The sequence below is a fragment of the Quercus lobata genome, chromosome 8 (genome assembly GCF_001633185.2).
Source record: "Quercus lobata isolate SW786 chromosome 8, ValleyOak3.0 Primary Assembly, whole genome shotgun sequence".
Classification (NCBI taxonomy): domain Eukaryota; kingdom Viridiplantae; phylum Streptophyta; class Magnoliopsida; order Fagales; family Fagaceae; genus Quercus; species Quercus lobata.
The window spans coordinates 4,998,887-5,020,948 of record NC_044911.1 but is presented as its reverse complement, the minus strand read 5'-3'; the positions used below and the strand labels follow the sequence as shown (position 1 = coordinate 5,020,948).

The window sequence follows — 22,062 nt, the reverse complement described above, 5'->3', positions numbered from 1 at the left end:
ATTATATCTCTGATAGTACAAGTAGTAAGGTTTGATTCATCATAAGCACTAGGACGTTTTCATGTGTTATACATTCCGTTGTTTAAGTTCAATTATAAGGTGGCAAGCACCACACAGGAGTTGATCTCATGCATTCATCATGTGAAGTGTTGAATGCGTAGGCCATTGACCCTCTGTGGCGGTCTTCTAAAAACTCCAAAAGTCACAACGAGGCTAATAATAAAAGCTCCACCTATGGACGAAATTTTAAGGTAAGATTGGTGGGGGCGTTGTAGGAGAAATTATGAGGATAAAATGAGGTTCAAGCTGTGCAAAGTTGGTAAAAAAGAATATTTATTTAGAATGACTAATGATAGAAAGGAAAAAGAAAGAGCATTTTTTGAGAATGGAAGCATGCTACTGGAAAAGCTGATTGCCATTTGTAATGGCAAGTCCATTCCCATTCGTAGCTTCTCCGATGAAGAGCTCAAGCAGGCAACCAACAACTATGATGCTCGTCTTGTTATAGTCCAAGATGAGTTATACTGGAAATGGTACAAGGGTTCTCTCTACGGCCGACTTGTTTCAATTAGGAAATTTGAAGGCGGTGTACACATTATAGAAGGCCGGGGATTGTCCAACTACATCATCAATGATCTAGTGATTTCTGCAAAGATGAGCGCTCACAAAAATGTACTAAAGCTTATAGGATGCTGCCTCGAGACTCAACCTCCCATTTTAGTACATGAATTTGCTGCAAATGGTAGCCTTGCCAATCGAATTCAGGGCCCTGGTGGCAGTCAACAACATCAGCCATTAACATGGGTAAGCAGGTTAAAGATTGCAAGGGAGATTGCTCATGCAATTTCATATCTCCATACTGTATTCTCTAGACCCATCATCCACAGGTATATAGATATGTGGAATATCTTCTTAGATCAACATGATGTTGCCAATTTATCCAACTTCGAACTTTCTATATCAGTCCCCGAAGGTGAAACTCACGTTCAAGTTGATATCTTGTCTTGGTGTGTAGGGTACATGTCCCCAAAATACTTTGCTACAGGTAAGGTAACAGAGAAAGTTGATGTTTATAGCTTTGGCGCACTTCTTTTAGGACTTTTAACTGGTCAAAATTCAAATGATTTTACCCAATTGAATAATGGAGAATGTGTGGACTTTCCAAACCAAAAAAAGAGTGTGTTGGATTAGGATTTAGTAGTATGTATGCAAAATTGTGCTCAAGGTCGTTGCATTGTGGATCCTACAATCTTGGCAGGGGAAGGGAGAGGTAGTACCATAGAGCAACAATTGCAAGCAGTGGTAGACCTTGCCTTCACATGTAGAAAAATAGAATCGCAGATAAGACCAACTATGGTGGGTGTTACCAAAGAACTCATGCGGATTGAGAGGCTTGTCCTATAATCATGTTTTTTAATCATCATTTTTCAGTTAATCGCACGCCATACTTTGCTCTGTATAGCTTTATCTATATAACTTTATCTTATTACTTTTGATGCTATTTTTGGAGAAGCAGTAAGGAAAACAGGTTGTTGGTAAGGGTCCAGATCAATACAATTAATACCCAGATCCGAATACAATGAAGCTTGATACTGAGATATTCAAGTTGAATCCATGCCATGATATTGATCTAAATTTCAACCATATACACCCTTTTACATTTTCAAAAGCTTAATGAGACAATGACATGTATACGGTTCTACATGGAAATCATCAAGCACTTTCTCCATATAGCGCTTTTATTCAGTACTTATTCCATACTGTGGTCATATTTTCAACAACAGTTAGAATCCTGATAAACATATATTAGAAAAAAATTAGCAAGAAGTCTGGAGAGTAAATTTACTTCCTATTGCAAATTCATGATCAATTGACAATTAAGCTCAATGTAATAATCTTGTCTATGTTATTTCTCAAGTATTAACCACTTAAGAATGCTTCACCAAAGATAGTTTTCATCAGATGCCTAACTCTGGCATGTCTAAAATGTTTAAGGAATTAATTTTTTTCCTTTCTTATGAAAGTATTTACCAAATCACGTGAAGTTCAAAGTCAGAGGAAGCATTACCTCTTTTGTCAAATGGTGGAAAGGATGAGACCCATAAATGCTAGTCATAAACAATCATCCATCCTTATTCCTTAACATTGTTTCCTCTTTTTTGCCTGCTCTCCTTCAACTTAATGTTCATGTCATATACCGATATTTTGGTCCTTGGTTCTGGCACCATGCCCTTTAATGTCATAGCATTGAAAAAGAGCAAAGCACCTTGTATTCTTCCCTTGCCATAAAACCTATGTATCATAATGCTATAAGATCGTCGGTCTTGTCCCAACCCATTTCTCTCCATCACCTGCTATGTATACCTTACTCTTCCCTGATTATCCCAATCCATATACAACTTCAAGACCAAGTTGTAAGGGTCAGCAGTCATCCTACTCCCATTTCTTTAAATCCTCTCCAAGAGCTCGGGTACTTCCTCTGGATTCTTCAAGGACTTGGGCAAGTAGTCGTGAGTTATAGCATTTGGCAAACATCTTCCTTTCTTCTATTCCATTTCATCCGAAAGTTCATAAACCTTTTCCATCCTCCGAATCTTGTAAAGGTTCTTAATTAATGAGTTGTAAGTTGCTGCATTTGGGGGCCGGGATAACCTTGCTTCTTCATTTCCTTAAAAACTTGCAAAGCTTCTGGAATCCTCTTCTTGAAAAAAAGTGCATCAATGATGCAATTGCAGATCACCAAATATGGGTAAAAATCATTCTTCCACATGGATCAAAACAACTTAATTGCTGTGCCTAATTTTCCTTTCTTTGTCAAGGCTTTTATAAATGTCTCACGTGTAAACATATCTGGCTCACATTTAGATACAATAATTTCATTCCAAAACCTTTTTGCCTCATACATTCCCCAACACGCACCAGCCATTGAGAATGATATTCCACGTCTTGCTATTGCAACCAAAACTCCTTTCAGTTCGAGTGAAACAAAGTTTCAACAGCTTCCACATGCTTATACCGATATAATGACATTAAAAACTTTTGAAACGCAACCAAGTCACTCTCCAATCCAAACTCTTTTTCTCCTATTGAATACACCAATTGTTTCCTCCACTTTATGAGCAGCCGCAAATCTATTAAGCAAAATTCCATGCGTCCCTTCATTGACAAGTACCTTTCTCTTTGACATTTCATTGAGCACTTGGAGCACCTCCTCGAAACGTTGTGATTCCTGAAGATTGACAAGAGTCTCATTGTAAACACTACACCCAAGTGAATGCCCCACTTCCTTATCCTCCCTTTCTACAAACCCAGTTGAAAAAGATACACAAGCTTATCTCCAATCTGAACAATGTCGTTGAAGCCCATTCAGGACCAAGTCCTCAGTCAGCGTAAGCTCGCATTGAGATCGAGAGCTTGCTCAATTATCTCCACCAGTTTGTCCCTTCTAAACTTGAGGAGGTTTTGAACAAAAATGGTCGGTTGGTGTTGAAACTCGATGGAATTGTCAGAATTTGCAATTGAATGCACAAACCGAGCTGTGTTGGTTATGCCCAGGAAATTACATTTGATTATTTTGGAAAAAAGTTTCAGCTTTTGGGTTATTTGAGCCATGTGAATCAAGCCAAGGAAATGAAGGGGCTTGTGTGAAATGGGAAGGTGAGAAGGATGGTTTCTGGGTTGGGTACTTGGGTTTGGAAATTGAATTTGAATATCTGTTGGATTTTTTTTTTTTTTTTTTTTTGGAGAATGTGTTGGATGTTATCTTGGTAAAATATATTCTCAGTAGTTGGGAAAATGTTCTTCTACGCTTGGAGAGTGGACTGCTTTGCATAACATCTTTCAAGGGAAAAATGCCCATGCACCGCCTCCCCTGACATGAGCCCTAAAAAGCCTAAAGACAGTTCATGTAGAAATGTAAGATAAGTTAAATTAGGCATTATAAAACCTGAATTTATGATTCAATTCATCTAAAATAAAAGGAGGAAAAAGAGTAAAAATGAGTCACCTAAGAATATATCTCTTGCGTCCGTCTCATGCACATAATGTGGAATTGAGTTGACATATGATTCACATAGAATGTATATGAAAATTTTGCAACCCATGCGTCCGTTTCATGCGCATGGTTGCAAGATGACCATACTAACAACTATCATGTACTTTCTCCAAAAAAAAACAACAACTATCATGTAGTTAGTATATTCTATATATCTATTAAATCATTTTGCCCTTGATAATTATTTTAGCATATAATGATATAATTTATTCCCCATACATGTATGACAAGAAGCAACATAGGTCAATAACCTCTAACTATTAGGAATGATTTTCAAGGAAAAAAATATTCATAATTTCACAAGAATAAGGGCATTGGTGGCGTCAAGTGTTAATCAGGGTGGTCACAGGACCACTCTGATTTTTTTTTTTAAAAATATAACTTAAAAAATTTTGAGTTTTTAATTATCTAGAAAAAAAAACTTGACCACCCTAAAAAAAAACACTTGAACACCCTTAATAACAATTGAGCCCATTAAAAATAAAATTCAATCTCTCCAAAAACTTTTGTAAGGTTGAATTTAATCAATCATCTTGTTGGCTTTATTCCGTGTCAAATTTACTTGTATTTCAGCAATTAGTAACCCTGTATTTAGGTGGGATTGTTGTGAGGGTAGTGAGTGAGATAGTGTGATGAAATGCTCAAGAGTGTGCAAGAAAACAGAGACTCGCGACTGGATCTCGCGGGTGACTCGCGGCTGCAAGCCGCCAAAAGATGTACACGTGCCAGGCATGCCAGAAGTTGAAGCATCATGCTAGCTAGAGCACTACAGGACAAAATAGGACAACTGGCCGTTCTGTTATCTCGCGGCTGGATCTTGCGACTCAGTCAAGCCGCGAGCCAGTCCTATTTTGAAAAACCTGACTTTTCACATTCCATTCTCACCTTAGTATAAATATCCCTTATACCCACAAAAGAAAGAGAGCTTCCAAAGAGAATTTTGAGAGACAAAACCCTAGAGTAAAACAAGATTGATTCATCCACAATCTTCACATAAGAGACTCTTCAAATTCCTCAACTCTCTTCCTCTCCATTGTTAAATCCTTGAGAGGTTTTTTACCAAAACCTTTTCTCACCATATCCATTACTGTGAGAGGGCTGTTTGGTGTTCTGGGAAGTAGTTAGGAAGGAACCAATCTACATTGGTTAATGCTATGGTCAAGTAGCGGAATCCGGGAAGCTAGAAAAGAAATAGGTTCGGCGCAACCTCGTTGGAGCAAGAAGCTTGGAGGGCTTAGGTACACTAGGTAGATTAGGCTTGGAGGGTCTATTGTTGTTCATGTATCCCAACTACATTTTCTAGTGGATTACTTACCACTTGGAAGGCGGCGGAGAGGTTTTACGCCGAGAGCTTCGGTTTCCTCTTCGATAACACATCGTGTGTTGTCCTTGTGTTTGCATCTTCCTTCCCTTAATCTTTACCTTTTATTTTATGTTGTGGATGTGATTTTAATTGGCTTAGATTGTTTATCAATTCTGTTTATAGCTTGTGTTCATTTTCCACACACTAGTTGTTTGTCATATAGCTTGAATTGGTTATTTTATAATTGGGGGTCTAAACGTTCAATTGTGTTTTATACATTAATTGAACTTTCATTCTTGTCCGTTGAATGTTGAAAAAAAAATTGCAAGGAATGTTATTTTCACAACATTTTCACAATATTTTCGTATCAATCCTAAATAATAGGTTGTTACTGATGAATAGAAAATAATTTCAATGGTAAGTTCAAATTAGAACCAGTAAAAACTTACAACCTAGGTTTAGTTGTGAAACTATTTCAAAAATGCTGTGAACATAACACTTCTCAAAAATGGTTCAAACAAACATATTAGCCTAAAATCTCAAATCAATCGTTTAATTGTGATTTTTTAAATTGTGTTTCAGCTAGCATATTTTAAAATTGCTATTTTTTAACATAAAAAATGCACACTTTTCAAATAGCTAGTTTGTTAGTATTTGTTTTAATCTTTAGCCGAATTTGTTGGATTTATGTGATATATTTTTTCAAAAAGATAATGTATTTTGTTTATCTTAGTACTTATTTAGGCATTAGTAATTGAATAGAAGATCAATAACTTAATAATTACTTGGTTTTGTATATTGAAAAAGATGTAGCTGATAATATTAATAGTGAAACTATCATATCACACAACAATTTTAAAATATGAAAACTTGTGAAAGAAAATTTTAAAATTTTATGTATTTGAATATGTTTTTATTTTGTGAAGTTAATATATTCAAGTTTTATTATTAATATATATATATATATATATAATTTTTTTTTTAAATTAAGTGTTTTTAATGACCACTGTAGGGACACGATTATTTAACGACCCAAAAATGACATTGGGCTCGTATGCAAAGGGCCCTAACAATATGATTTGTAGAGAGTGGGCTTGAAAGGCAGGACCTTGGTCACAGGTCAGCGGTTTAGTCGTGATTTTTATGGAAGCTTATATATGTGTGGACTTGGCTTGACTAGCTCAGCCTTCCATTGTTACGGATGGTAGGATTTAAGTCCTCGGACGTAGTAGTCCGAGGAGCACAGTATCCTTCCCTTTCTCCCTTTTGTAGGATTTTCCCCTCCCTCCGGGGTATCCCTTTCCCCTTCGCTCTCTTTCCTTTTTATATTAGTGTTCACCTCCCTTTTAGTGTCCACGTGTAAGTTTTTACTTTCTGGGGTGCAGACCTGTCCCATCAATCCATACCTAGAGTGGTTGGGGGTGGTTGGAAAAATTAAATAGCATGGTTTGGAGTATGGGCCTGTCAGATACAGGATTCTGTACTACGATGTTAGCAGCTTTCTCCCTTGTCCTGCCCCTGTACTGAGTTTGTCATTTTCTTCAGGCGTTTTGTGAGGTGCTGAGCATAAGATCGTCCTCGGCCATATCCTTGGGCCTTTTTTGGGCTTTCATTATGCGTCCTCAGCAATAGCTCTCCTCGGCTTAGGCCTTGGGCCCTAATGTAGAGTGGACCTGGGCTACGAATTCTCTGGCCCCACAACCACCCTAAAAAAATTTCTAGAACTGCCATTGAATAAGAGACTCAATTTTATTTTTTTTAACCTGGCATCATTATACCACAATTGTATAATTGGAATGCCTAATGATTCACATTTTCTTCCTGGCACAAATATAAGTGCCTACTTAATGCAAATGCACCATTGTATCTTTGTTATACAATAGAAATGTCAACTTGATATGACATCAATATTCTCACTTACACTAACTGTTGCATGCAGTTTTGGTGTTGACGTGTGAGTGCATTCCCTTATCTCATCCCCTTCTCCTATATATGTGTGTGTGTGTGTTTCTCAAATAAAAAAAGATACTCAGTGTTGTCGAGTCATCCCATATCGGTAAGGTATGATATTGAGAAAGGGTTTATCACTTGCTCCGTGACACTAACTGTTGCATGCAGTTTTGGTGTTGGCGTGTGAGTGTATTCCCTTATTTTATCCCTCTTCCCCTATATATGTGTGTGTGTTTCTCAAATTTTAAAAAAAAAAAAAAAAAAAAAAAAGGAGTGTTAAATGAATTTCCATCCACCATGTTTCATCTCCAAACAAACACACCCTTAGAGATGCTTAGTTATAGGCTATTTTCATTTAATTTGCTTATGTATAACTTTTTAAAACCTTATGCGTAAGTAAAACACAATTAGCTAAAAAACAATATAAGCTAATGCCATAATCGACAAACCCCTAGCTTAGAATAGACTCACACTATGCCCCTCACGTTACAATTTCATTTAGACTGAGTTTAGAAAGTGATTATAAGCTGGTTTTTTACCTTTGCTTTATTTGAAATAAGCAAAAACTTTCTGACAATTTATATTTATGAGTTTGCCATCTTTGGTTCTTATTATTAGATAAAAACATTCGTTGTAACTTCAGACAAAATAAGCATGATTTTGGCAGAGATGGTAGAAAAGGAAAAATCCAGAGCAAGAGTTATAAAATAGTAAATAACACACACATACAGCCATACAGTTCCAATCATGGAAAGCCACCCAACCTTTTCTTTTGTCTCAAGTCTCGACTTCGACTCTCTCAACTTGTCTCATTGCCTGCTTATTCGTCTGGAATCTCCGAACTTTGAGTCTTTCCCACCACGTAATCTTAATCCTACGGCCTAAGGAAAGCGACCTTTGACTCTCTCTCTCTCTCTCTCTCTCACACACACACACACACACACACACACATTTTGGAACAACAATCCTGTATATATATCATTGAACTCACAAGAAGATCTTTCACTCTGACATAGAATCTAATTGCGCACACTCACACCCATCTCGTCTAAAACCCCACAGAAGCTTGGACAAAATTTAAATATGGAGCTTCTTGAATCCACAGAGAACGGTTTGCCAAGTTTATTCTCAAATTACTACTCATCACTGTTGTACTCAGGTACTTCTTCTCTCATTAAACCCGTTTTCTTACATGGGTTTTCTGGCTCATTACACTTGGTCTTGTTATTCGTTTTGTTTGTCTCATGGGTATGCAAGAAATTTATGGTGGGTAAAAGGCAAGCTTCAAAGCAAAGGTTTAAGAACACCTGGTGTTTGTGCTATAAACTAGCTCAAATTTGTTGTTTGGGTATTTCTGTGTTTAGTTTAGTGTTGTGCTTGTTGAGTTACTTTTATTGGTGTAGAAATGGTTGGTCTGATGAAGGGTTAGTGACCCTTTTCGATTTTGCGATTAGGACACTTGCTTGGGGTGCAGCCTGTGTTTATTTGCGTATCCAGTTGTTTAATTCTGGTGAACAAAAGTACCCAATTTTGTTGAGAGTTTGGTGGGGTTTTTATCTCATTATTTCTTGTTATGGCCTTGTTATAGATGTTGTTCTTTATAGGAAACATGTCAATTTACCAGTTCAGTATATAGTTTCCGATGTTTTCTCTGTTGTCACTGGTCTGTTCCTATGTTGTGTGGGAATTTTTGGGAAAAATGAGGGTGGAAATGCCTTTCTTGAAGAGCCTCTTTTGAATGGTGATTCTAGTGCATGCAATAAAGCAGAGTCAAATAAGTCTAAGGGGGGTGAAAATGTAACACCTTATTCGAATGCTGGATTTTTCAGCATTCTTACTTTCTCTTGGATGGGTCCTTTAATTTCTGTTGGCAATAAGAAGACTTTAGACCTTGAGGATGTTCCTCAACTTGATCCCAGTGATAGTGTAGTTGTGGGCTTTGCAAGTTTTAGAAATAAGCTTGAGGCAAAGTGTGGTACAATTAATGGAGTGACCACACTGAAGCTAGTGAAGTCATTAATCTCCTTGGCATGGAAAGATTTTCTTTTGACAGCCCTTTTCGTGATGATGTACACATTGTCTTCCTATGTTGGACCATATCTTATTGATACTTTTGTTCAATACCTCAATGGGCGACGGGAGTTTGAGAATGAGGGCTATGTTCTGGTTTCAGTGTTTTTTTCTGCAAAACTTGTTGAATGCCTCTCTCAGAGGCACTGGTTCTTTAAGGTGCAGCGGGTTGGAATCGGGGTCCGATCAGTATTGATCGCAATGGTCTATAATAAAGGTCTGACCCTTTCAAGCCAGTCAAAGCAGGGTCACACTAGTGGGGAGATAATCAATTTCATGACTGTTGATGCTGAGAGGGTCGGCGACTTCAGTTGGTATATGCATGACCTTTGGATGGTTGTTGTTCAAATTATTATTGCATTGTTAATTTTGTATAAAAATCTTGGGCTTGCTTCAATTGCGGCTTTTGTGGCAACCATACTTGTTATGTTGGCTAATGTTCCTTTGGGGACATTACTAGAGAATTTTCAAGACAAGATAATGAAATCAAAAGACAAAAGGATGAAGATGACGTCTGAGATTTTAAGGAACATGAGGATTCTCAAGCTTCAAGGATGGGAGATGAAGTTTCTATCTAAAATCGTGGAGCTCAGGAAGACCGAGGCAGGGTGGTTGAAGAAGTACCTTTACACTAATGCAATGACCTCATTTCTCTTTTGGGGTGCCCCCACATTTGTGTCTGTGGTCACATTTGGTGCTTGTATGTTGATGGGAATCCCACTTGAGTCGGGGAAGATCTTATCTGCACTCGCAACAATTAGAATTCTCCAGGAGCCCATCTATAATCTTCCTGACACAATCTCAATGATAGTTCAAACTAAAGTGTCCCTTGATCGAATTGCATCGTACCTTCGTCTTGATGACTTGCAGTCTGATGTGATAGAGAGGCTTCCAAGAGGTAGTTCTGATACAGCTATAGAGCTTATTGATGGGAATTTCTCTTGGGACTTATCTTCCTCAAATCCAACATTAAAAGATATAAATTTGAAAGTGCAACAAGGCATGAGGGTTGCCGTTTGTGGGACTGTCGGATCAGGCAAGTCAAGTTTGCTTTCCTGTATCCTGGGAGAAGTACCCAAGATATCTGGGACTGTTAAGTTGTGTGGGACAAAGGCATATGTTGCTCAGTCACCTTGGATACAAAGTGGAAAGATTGAAGAGAACATATTGTTTGGTAAGGAGATGGAAAGAGAAAAGTATGAGAGGGTCCTTGAAGCATGTTCCTTGAAGAAGGATCTGGAAATTCTCTCATTTGGGGATCAGACAGTCATAGGTGAGAGAGGAATCAATTTGAGTGGTGGGCAGAAGCAAAGAGTCCAAATTGCGCGTGCTCTGTACCAAGATGCTGACATCTATCTGTTTGATGATCCGTTTAGTGCTGTGGATGCTCATACAGGATCCCACCTATTTAAGGTAATTTATTTCTGCATTATAATGCTATAATATTCACTGTAAAATTTGTTTTCTTTCCTGTTTGTTATGTACATAAAGTTTTCGATATACACATTTGAAGATGAGTGATTGTGTCATGTGTGTGAGCTGAGGTGCTTGGAAATTCTCACTATACCATTGCACTTTGTTTGTTCTGTTTTCTGTAGCTGCTATGTAGCCTTCTTTGATATTTATGTTTTCTTGTAAATTGCAGGAATGTTTGCTGTGGCTTTTGAATTCAAAAACAGTGATTTATGTCACACATCAAGTAGAGTTCTTACCTGCTGCTGATCTTATCTTGGTGAGCCATTCACAATTAGTTTCTTTCTGACCTTTTCTTTTCTTAACTCCACTTATGGATGGATTTTTCTGCTCTTTTATATCACTGAGTTCAACTTATTAATCATTGTTAGGTCATGAAAGATGGGAGGGTTACTCAAGCTGGAAAGTACAATGATATTCTTAATTCAGGAACTGATTTTATGGAACTTGTGGGGGCGCATAAGAAGGCTTTGTTGGCACTTGATTCTGTGGAGGCAGGATCAGTTTCTGAGAGTACGAGTATGAGCAAGGATGTCGGAAATATGTCTAGTACTAATGGGATTGAGCAAAAACAAGAAAACACAGATGTTCAAATTGAGAAAACAGATGACATGGTTGGGTCAAAAGGACAGATAATCCAAGAAGAAGAGAGAGAGAAAGGTAAAGTTGGGTTTTTAGTCTACTGGAAGTATATCACTATGGCATACGGAGGAATTCTTGTGCCCTTTATATTGCTGGCGCATGTTCTCTTTCAGCTTCTTCAAATTGGAAGCAATTATTGGATGGCCTGGGCAAGCCCTATCTCACAAGACATAAAACCTCCTGTTGGTAGCTCTACTCTAATTATTGTCTATGTTGCTTTGGCCATTGGAAGTTCTTTTTGCATCCTCTTGAGAGCCTCACTTCTTGCGGTGGCTGGGTATGAGACTGCCACTCAACTTTTCAGTAAATTGCACTTTTGCATTTTCCGTGCCCCCATGTCATTTTTTGATGCCACTCCAAGTGGGAGGATCCTAAACAGAGTAAGTGGAAAGATGTGTGTGGTACTCCATGCATAGTTTGCCAATTTTCTATAGCTTTATTCTTCAGTTTAAGAAATTCCTCTCTCTCTCTCTCTCTGGGTACTCCATGCATAGTTTGCCAATTTTCTATAGCTTTATTCTTCAGTTTAAGAAATTCCTCAACATTCTTTCAGATACACATAATAGGTGTAAAAAAATTTATTTATATGTATGTTTCCTTGCAGGTCTCTACGGACCAAAGTGCAGTAGATTTGAACATTCAATATCAAGTTGCGGGAGTTGCATTCTCAATGATCCAACTGCTTGGAATTATTGCAGTAATGTCTCAGGTTGCATGGCAGGTTTTCTTCATTTTTATCCCAGTGATTGCAGCCTGTATCTGGTATCAGGTTAGTATACAATCTGACTTTATGAAAATTATGTCTGCCATATTATGCTGAAAAATGCCTCAATCACATCACATATTAGACGATTTAAATGACATGATCTGGTGTTTATATTAGTGCAATCTTTAGAATATATACTTTGTACATGCTACAAAATTGCAGAGGTTAAATGTAAAACCTATTTGCCGAATTTTGCTGTCATTTGGATATAAAAATACACCGATTTGCTAGATAAATTAATTCTTGTTGAAAATATGTTTTCTTAAGTTAGATGTTTGCCAATTAGCTAGACAAATATAGTGTGTTTTTCGCTGCCCTTTGCCCTTCAATTTTCAGAAATTTCTGGGTTAGAACTATGGAAAGATCTACTTATGAGAAGAATCCATCAAGCCTAACTCCTACTGTAATATTTCAAGGGGTTCACACAAACTTACGATTTTGCAGCAATATTACATACCTTCAGCACGAGAACTGGCGAGACTAGTTGGAGTGTGCAAAGCTCCATTGATACAACATTTTGCTGAAACAATTTCAGGCTCAACAACTATCAGGAGCTTTGATGAAGAATCAAGATTTAAGGACACAAATATGAAACTGACAGATGCGAATTCTCGGCCAAAATTCAATATTGCTGGTGCTATGGAGTGGTTGTGCTTCCGATTGGATATGTTATCCTCTATCACATTTGCCTTCTCCTTGGTTTTCTTAATCTCTATTCCAGAAGGAGTCATTGATCCAGGTAGGTAATTCACATCTGGTGTCTCATTAACACACAACAGTGATTTAAATTGGCATTTGGTAAAAGAACTTATACCTTTCTAATTTTCATGTTTTTTAATTTTTTGGTCCACATTTTTCCTGAAGGCATTGCGGGCTTAGCTGTGACATATGGACTTAATCTAAACATGTTACAGGCCTGGGTAATATGGAACATTTGCCAAATGGAGAACAAAATTATATCAGTAGAGAGAATACTTCAATACACTTGTATACCAAGTGAGCCACCTCTTGTGATAGAAGAAAACCGACCAGATCAATTCTGGCCATCACAAGGAGAAATTGATATTCGTGATTTGCAGGTCAGTTCTTAGTTGTTTATTACGCAAAAACCAAGAGATTATATGTAAGGTCATTCATGGGTATGATTTTTACGCAATGTCTGTAATTTTGGGTAATGGGTGCAATGTAGGTGAGGTATGCCCCACATATGCCACTTGTTTTGCGAGGCCTCACATGCACTTTGCCTGGAGGAATGAAAACTGGTATAGTTGGGAGAACAGGCAGTGGAAAATCAACTCTCATACAAGCACTCTTCCGAATTGTTGAACCTGCCGTTGGTCAGATAATGATAGATGGCATAAACATTTCCTTGATCGGACTCCATGAATTGCGATCTAGACTAAGCATCATCCCACAGGACCCAACAATGTTTGAAGGGACTCTAAGAAGCAACCTGGATCCACTAGAAGAGTATATGGATGAACAAATTTGGGAGGTGGGTTGATTTCTTCTTTGGTGATTGAAGGAATTTTTTCTTTGCTAGATTTTCCTCCTAAATTGGACATGCACTGCTCTTAAGAATTGTAGTCAATGTGCGGAACCTGATTATTTATTTCTTTGGTTTTAATTTGTCACCTCTAATTGTTTTAGGCTTTGGATAAGTGTCAACTTGGAGATGAAGTTAGGAAGAAAGACAGAAAACTAGATTCCACAGGTTTGTCTTTTCAGCTTCTTATGTAGAATATTTCAAAACCATATTGTGGAAATTTGTTGTTTATATGTTTATGGATGCTGCAGTCAGTGAGAATGGAGAGAATTGGAGTGTGGGTCAGAGGCAGCTGGTCTGCCTTGGCCGTGTGCTGCTCAAGAAAAGTAAGGTGTTGGTGCTGGATGAAGCTACTGCATCTGTTGATACTGCTACAGATACTCTGATCCAGGAAACCCTAGGGAAACATTTTTCCAACTGTACGATCATTACCATTGCACATCGGATAACTTCCGTTCTTGATAGTAACATGCTTCTGCTACTAAACAATGGTTAGTATGACCATATGATTTTGTCTTACTACCTATAGCTTCTGCTCCTGTAGTTCTTTCATGGTTAGAATGATTTCATTGTAATGCTATGGCTAAGCAGATTCTCTCTATCTTGGTGTAGGGCTTATAGAGGAATATGATTCTCCAACAAGATTGCTAGAAAACAAATCATCGTCTTTTTCTCAACTTGTAGCAGAGTACACTCTGAGGTCGAATTCCAGTTTTGAATAGTTAAGTGATGAGCTTATTTAGGCATTATTCAACTCTGGCAGGCTTTTTGACAACGACGAAAATTAGGCTACCGTTTTTTTTTTTTTTTTTTTTTTTTTTTTCGGTGGAGAATCAAGCCTCTTAGATCTTGTATGAATTGCGTTGAACAATATTAGAGGGATTTTTGGGTGAACTAGTTAGTGGTTGCTGTGTGTTTTGGGCATATTGTATGAACAAATGGTGTACACAGTACATTTTTGATAATAGCAGATAATAGAAATTGATAGACTAAGTTGGAATATTTATGCTTGAAACGAGGCTATATGTGATCTGGACTTGATTGATGGCATTTTGTTCTTTCAAACATGTTTCCCTTAAGTGTGTCTTTCGCTTAAGGCTATGCTGTTGGTATCAAGTTATTTGGGACAAAATTATTATACGGATATCATTAGCTTGCACCTTTGAACTGGTGTTGAAAGGAACATAATCAGAGTAGATTTTAGATTCCAATGTTACTAGACAACATATATGCTGATAGCAAGTCAAATATTCATATACCAGTACCACTTCCTGAATGGAAAATGCCCCACATGTAGTGAACTGAACATTCGACCCCAGGTGCTCAGGGTAATGTTTACTCTGTGAATACATAGAAAAACTAGAATCCAGTGTAGAAGTTGTTTCTACAGCCAGACATCAACACAAGAGCCAATAAAATCACTATAGGATACTTAAAAAGAAATTTCTCAACCCCTTGTTCTCAAAATGGAAGCTTGTCTTCCACACACACACACACACACACACACACACACACACACACAAATATTTTTAAAAAATAAAAAAAAATTTGCTCCGTAACCAACCAACTTTCCCAATGTGGGGGAGAATCAGGGGAGTACTAAAATTAAACCTTGGCAAAAGCTTTGAACAGACATTGGAAATAGACAATGATTCAGTCAGTCCTATTCATATCTCTGAAAACACATTCAATTGTTAAAGGTTGATAAGCAATGGGGATAATGTTCGGATTTCATTTTCTTTTGTCATGCTGAAGGTTAAGTCATGTCCGTATCTTCACTTCATTGGATAGTTACCAATCGAAGTTGTACGACAACAATGCAAGTAGAGGCTTACTCAGATTATATAACTAAACTGGGTATAAGGCAGGGCCAGGTACGAATGACTGGCCCTCTTGTAGGCCATATGGCTATCAAAGAACCTCTCTGGAGCAAAGTTCACAGGTTCCCTCCAATATCAGGATATCATTTCTACACACCCACATTTCCTAAGAAGTACCAGAAGAGCTTGTGTTGACACGAGATACAAGCCTCCAATTATGGACATAAACACAAGATTGCCCAACCAGTGACCTTGTGAATGACTTTTATTTTTTGGTAACAGTGGATGACTGTAACCACTTGGGCCTAAGCCCTAATCAATTAATACCTATGATTTATTTTATTTACTTTCTGTAATTGATTAAACTTTTTTATTTTCTGTTTTCTACTTGGTCTAGGAATTAAATCTCTCTGTTTCTTACTAGGTTAGTAGAATTTTCTTACTAGGATGGTAAGTTTGAAACTTTATTTAAAGAACCAAGAGTTAAACATTCTTTACAATTTTTTTTTTTGATAGATAGGATTGAATTTCAATCTATGTCATCTGCTCCATGATGATTGCTCATTGCTATCAAGCCAAGACACCAATTAGTTTTTGGTATTGGCAAAATTTGAAACTTAGGTCTCTTATTCGACAATAAAAAATTTTATTAGTTAAGCTAACTGAAATTTGCTTACTTGATAAAATTTTAGTTCAAATTTTTCCAGTAGTCTAGTGTTGACTTCAACCAACCTTAGGTGTCAATTAACTTAATTAGGTGGTCATATTTTCTTATTCTTATTTGGTGCTAATTCTAAGCAAGTCTAGCTGTTGATTTCTAGGTTTATTTTATTTCCCTGTTCATCAAATTCTTTGAAAATATTGGTTTTGCATCAGTTTTGGTTTTGTCCTGCCTCAAGCGCACAAGGTCATAATGATGTAGGACAAACCAGAATGATGCAACACAGAAATTAAACAAGAAGAAATATAAAGATAAAAAAAATCTAGGAATCAGCACTTAAGCTTGCTCGGAGTTGGTACCAAGAAAAATAAAAATAGTTCCAATAGGATCACCCCATTTGCCACAACTTGATGAAGTAATAAACAATGAGTGGCTGATAATCAATTTTATATGGACTCACAACTTTTTCTCCATTACTCACAATCGACCAAAAGTTGTGGTATAAAAGTTGTGTCCCTAGACTTTTCTCAAATAAAATAATCTAGGAGTCAACATCTAGGGTTGGCTAGAGTTGGCACTAGATTTGTGATGGTTTTAATAGAAATTTTGTTCATCAAATAATCCCCCCTCAATAAAAGAACAATGCTTGGCTTATATAGAAACCCTAATCCTAATTGACAAGGAAAACCCTAATTCAAATTGACTTGTGAAATATTAGTAATTGAATTACAAAATACCGATGATGTTAGGAAATTAAATAAACATATAATGGACTCCAAATTAAATAAAATAAAAATTCTTTGCTCTTCCTACATCACATAATCTCAAAAGTCTAGTTGGTTACTTTTATAGCAATACAAAGTGAGCATACAATAATATACCATTTCTAGTTTTATTTTACAGTCAAAGGATAATAAGAAATGCTGATTTTATTTTACAGACAAAGGATGATAAGGCATAGGAATTAAGTGTAGATTATTTTTTCTTCTTAAAGACAATCCAAATTCCTCAGTCATGTCTAGATCTTCTTGCTTCAACCCATTGGGAAGTTTCCAATCAAAATGATATAGTAATTGTGCAAGTGGAAGCTCAATATTAGCCATAGCAAATGTAATTCCAGGGCACATCCTCCTTCCAGCACCAAAAGGTATGTATTCAAAATCTGTCCCCTTGTAATCAATTGAACTGTTGAGGAATCTTTCTGGGTAAAATTTCTCAGCTTCAGTCCAATACCTTGGATCTCTTCCAATAGCCCATGCATTAACAATGACCTTGGTCTTGACAGGTATCTTGTATCCATTAATATCACAACTCTCACTGCATTCTCTTGGAAGTAACAAAGGAATAGTAGGATGCAGCCTCAAAGTTTCTTTGATAACTGATCTTAAGAATTTCAATTCATGAAGGTATGTTTCATCCACATATGCTTTTCCATCAAAGACCTGTCTCACCTCAGCTTGTGCCTTTTCCATCACCTGTGGGTTCTTCACCATTTCTGACATTGCCCACTCTAGAGTAGTTGATGATGTCTCACTCCCAGCACTGAATATGTCCTGAAAGAAGATTAATGGTATTTATGTTTATTGTTTTCAATGATTTTCAAGGGCATCTAATGGAAATTCCGTTTGAAAGTGATGACAAAATATCTTGTTGGTTTCACCATATTAATTCAAACAGCTAAGGATGCAATTTGTACAATTTGTGCATATCTGTCTATTACCAACCAAAAAAAGAAAGTACCTTTATCTATAAGACTATAACCTGGATGGACCTCATGTAGCTATAATAGAAACGTGCTCTATCTCAATATTGTCATAAAGGAAAGCTCATAGACTGATATTGTTTAAGATTTATATTTTACAAAGAAGGAAAAAGGTACTAACTTATTGTGAATATAACTTCAAGGCGTCTAATAATCGCCTTACCTCAAGCCACAATGCAGGGGTCAAAATAACTTTTAATATATAATTCCAGTAACACAACCTCTTCCTGATTGCATGTGTACTATCAATTTTTCAGAGACAGCCTATGGATATTATACTCATTCTTCAAGCTCTAGTCTTTCTTATGATGCCAGATTAAAAATATAGGATCTCCTTCTACACTACAAAGACCAAAATTTTGCTCAGTAGCTCAGATAAAATTTCCATAAGACTACCAAACTATTAGTGGGTTTAAAATATAGAGCTAATGTCATTATAGGATAATGGACACACTTTGGCAGTCTGCATAGTTAATCAGAAATTAAAATACTAACCAAGAGGACTGCCTTGATGCTGTTGTCAGTTAAGGGATGTTCAAGATCACCATGCCTTTGGAGCCTTAAGAGGACATCAACAATATCTTTATCTGCTTTGCCATCACCTTTTTTAGCTTCCAAATTGTTGTCTTTGTGCTCATTCAAAACTTTTTGTAGTATCTGATCAATCCCTTGATGTAGCTTCTCAAGTTTATGCCTCAAACTGCTAATAACTTGAAGCACTTCAATTGAAGGGAACATGTCAGCAACACAAAACCCTGATGCCAGTTTTGTACCTTCATTGACAATTGATATGAATGCTTCATGGTCTTTGGCTGTTTTACCAAGGGCAGCCCTTGATGTTATACCATATGCCAATTGAAAGAACTTCTCACTAAGATTGATTGGTGAACCTTCATTTGCAGATATCATTTTGATAAGATTTGACACCTCCACTTCTCTAATTGATCGGAATGATTCAACACGTTTTACACTTAGCAACTCCACCATGCACATTTTTCTAATCTCTCTCCAATAACTTCCATATGGAGAGAAGGCAATGCCTTTAGTATCATAAGACAAGATCTTGGCAGCAAGAAGATAAGGCCTACTAGCAAAGATTATGTCATGTGTTTTCATAACCTCTTTGGCCATTTCTGGTGAAGATACTATGATGTTGGAAACTTCACCAAGTTGTAGGTGCATCAAGGGTCCATATTTTTTAGCAAGTTTTCCTAAAGAGTGATGAGGTAGTGAGCCAACAAGTTGGTGCAAGTTTCCTAAGAGTGGTAATCTCCATGGTCCTGGGGGCAACTTTGACTTAGTTTTTGATTTCCTTACTATTTTAGTTGCCATTAACAGGAAGAGGAAGAAAGTAAAAAGGACAAAAAGAAAGGGAATTTGAAACTCCATGAGTTCAAGAGAATGGAAGCAAATATGAGAATGTTATGGGTTCATTGACAGTTCTCAACATGTTCTGTACCAGCTTTAAATTGTTATATATTAATTTTTTATGAGAAAATTAAAAATCTATTTTGAGATATAATAGAATTTAACTTATAATATGTTGAGATGTTAATTAGTTTTTGGTATAATAGAGACTCGATGTTAATTGGTTTTTGATGTTGGACATTTAATTACAAAATTAGTTGTAGCCTAAGGTTATAATTTCCTTAAAAAAAATTAACATTACAGCATATTTTAAAAATCTAACCATTTGATTGCATGTTTTTTACGCTTTTAATACACTTGTCAAATTTTATACCAATAAGATATTATTTACTATATGATCTTTAAGATTATATTTTATGCATAATTTGATGAGATGACTATAGATCTTTAATTTTTTTAGAAATATTTAGTGAGGTTGTATGAAGAATATAAATGTAACGATAGATTTGTCAAAATGCATCTTCAATAAAAAAAAAAAAATTAGTAAGATTGTAATTTTAGACTATAACTAATTTTTGTAACTAAACTTTATTCTTTAGGATAAACAGCACTTATACCCCAAATATCTTATTAAAAAACAAGAGACTTTATTATTTAATATAACTGAAACAACAACAACACCCCCCCCCCCCCCCCCCAAAAAAAAATCCCCCCAAAATAAAAATCCATCCTTCACCAATCACCATCACCTAGTTGATAAGATATCTCAAGCATAATTTCTACCATTCATTATTTAAAATATCTGAAGCATGGCATCTGCTTTCCAAAATTGTTTTAATGACTTGTTGGCCCCACCTGATCAACTTCCCTTTCATATTCCGGTGCTAATTTGACACTTTGAGTGAGAAAATCGATCACTCATCAGGAGAATTAAGGGTGATTAGATTGACTCATGTGGTGAAAATGCTTCAAAATCTAGGTAAAATTTGCAACTCAATAATGTAAAGGGTGTAACGAGTACGACTTGAGAAAAAATTGATAGCTATATTTGCACTATACCTTAAAAGGATTAAGATCTACCCAATAAATATTTAATGTGAGACTCATCATACACTCAAAAAATACACACTATCAATCAAATTGAGGCATCGCAATCTCCCCTACTTAAATTGCCTTAATCTCCCCCATTTAAATTCATAACATCCTTATTAGGATCCACTTTGTGGAGTAGTGTCTCTTAGCCTACAAGGGATTATTGGGTTGGTTTTGTTATCATATGTAACTATCTAAGTAAAAACACTAACAATATTTGCGCTATACCTCAAAAGGACTAGTCATACTATCAATTAAATTGGGGCATCTCAAAGGAACTATTATAACTTTTGCACAAAAGTTTTCATCATCATTATTATTATCTTTTTTAGCTCAGATAAATTTCAACATGTAAAGTGTATTCGTTGCAAAATGGAGTAAAAATATGTATTTAGGACCAAAAGTTTTATAACTCAACTGATTGGCACCTTTCAATATTTTCAACAAAAATATCCAAGATTCAGACCCCATTCTTGTTGTAACTATAAAATTATCTTTGAAAAACAAATAGTATTAGACTAGGGTTGTAGGGTATTACATTCAACCATAGAATATTTATTTAAAATAAATTAAAAGCACGGTAACTTGCTCAATGCTATCCAACATTACAATTTACAACCCATATAATAAATTGAGTAACCAAACTAGCTAGAGAAAAGTTAATATTATTGGAAACATGTAAAGAAATTTCTTTTGGAATCACAGGCTTATTTAAAAACAAAAAAAGTGGCTTTAGAAATGATACAAAATCTATTAAACACACACACACAAATACTTGTAGTACTACAATTTCTTTCTACTAATTAAGAGATAAAGAAGAAGAAAAAAGACTGAGAAGAGATAAAGTGAAAACTGAAAATGTTGAGATAAGAATAATAAAGTGAAAAAAAAGTCTAAATTGGAAAGAGAGGGGGAGAGAGAGAGGGAGAGAGAGAGAGAGAGAGAGAGAGATAAATGAATGATATTTTCTACAACTATGAGTCAAGTCGCTAAAGAGAGCAAAATTGTTGCAATTGCAAAACAAAAGTGAGCATTTATGCTGGCACTGCTAAGGCCTAGAATGTGATAAAATATTATTGGTGGGTAAAAAATTGATATTAGTATTGGGCTCAAATTATAATTAATAACAACTTATCATATAAGATTTGTTATTATTAAATTATTATAAATATGTTATGAATATAGATTAACATTCACTTAACAAAGCTGTGTCATATATTCTTTTAAGGTAATAAAATAATTTATGATCGAATTTTTAAGCATTTTTATACATTGTTAAATAATTACTCATGGATTAGTTTTCCGTTTTATTATGAAGATTCATTTTGACGAGTCTCATGATTGCAAAAGCCAAAAAGCATGTTCTATTTAATTAACTAGTAAACTGAATGGTGTCAAGTAAAATATCAAATAATTTAAGTAAAATTGTCTTTTATTTCAATATAATAATTACACATTTCACTATGACAATAATTTAAATTCAGCCAAAAAATTATAATAATAATTTAATTCCTTCAGCCATGGTTCTCAAATAGACAGAATAGCAGATCATTAT

At 36.0% G+C, this 22,062-nt stretch overlaps 3 protein-coding genes and 1 pseudogene across 4 annotated transcripts; 2 read left to right on the top strand and 2 right to left on the bottom strand.

Annotated features, from left to right (window-relative positions):
- The first annotated feature begins 342 nt into the window (after nt 1–342).
- Nucleotides 343–1,383, top strand: LOC115956168 (non-functional pseudokinase ZED1-like). The gene has a single exon (XM_031074622.1). It carries the CDS (start codon nt 343–345, stop codon nt 1,189–1,191), a length of 849 nt encoding a protein of 282 aa, XP_030930482.1. The 3' UTR covers nt 1,192–1,383.
- Nucleotides 1,384–1,589: 206 nt separating this feature from the next.
- LOC115957948 lies at nt 1,590–4,149 on the bottom strand (annotated as a pseudogene).
- A 3,945-nt stretch (nt 4,150–8,094) lies between these two features.
- On the top strand, nt 8,095–14,829 carry LOC115954967 (ABC transporter C family member 3-like). 2 transcript variants are annotated; one of them, XM_031072980.1, is made up of 10 exons: nt 8,391–10,790; nt 11,023–11,109; nt 11,222–11,872; nt 12,097–12,261; nt 12,703–12,997; nt 13,123–13,337; nt 13,448–13,753; nt 13,909–13,972; nt 14,056–14,295; nt 14,417–14,829. In XM_031072980.1, exons 1-10 carry the CDS (start codon nt 8,391–8,393, stop codon nt 14,524–14,526), a joined length of 4,533 nt encoding a protein of 1,510 aa, XP_030928840.1. In that variant the 3' UTR covers nt 14,527–14,829. The 2 variants fall into 2 exon arrangements, with proteins under 2 accessions (XP_030928841.1, XP_030928840.1); XM_031072981.1 differs by lacking the exons at nt 13,448–13,753; nt 13,909–13,972; nt 14,056–14,295; nt 14,417–14,829 and having other exon boundaries at nt 8,095–10,790; nt 13,173–13,336.
- A 2,236-nt stretch (nt 14,830–17,065) lies between these two features.
- On the bottom strand, nt 17,066–19,496 carry LOC115954713 (cytochrome P450 71D9-like). The gene is made up of 2 exons (XM_031072638.1): nt 18,543–19,496; nt 17,066–17,838 (listed from the first exon to the last, which is right to left on the bottom strand). Exons 1-2 carry the CDS (start codon nt 19,434–19,436, stop codon nt 17,215–17,217), a joined length of 1,518 nt encoding a protein of 505 aa, XP_030928498.1. The 5' UTR covers nt 19,437–19,496; the 3' UTR covers nt 17,066–17,214.
- Between the last annotated feature and the right edge of the window lie 2,566 nt (nt 19,497–22,062).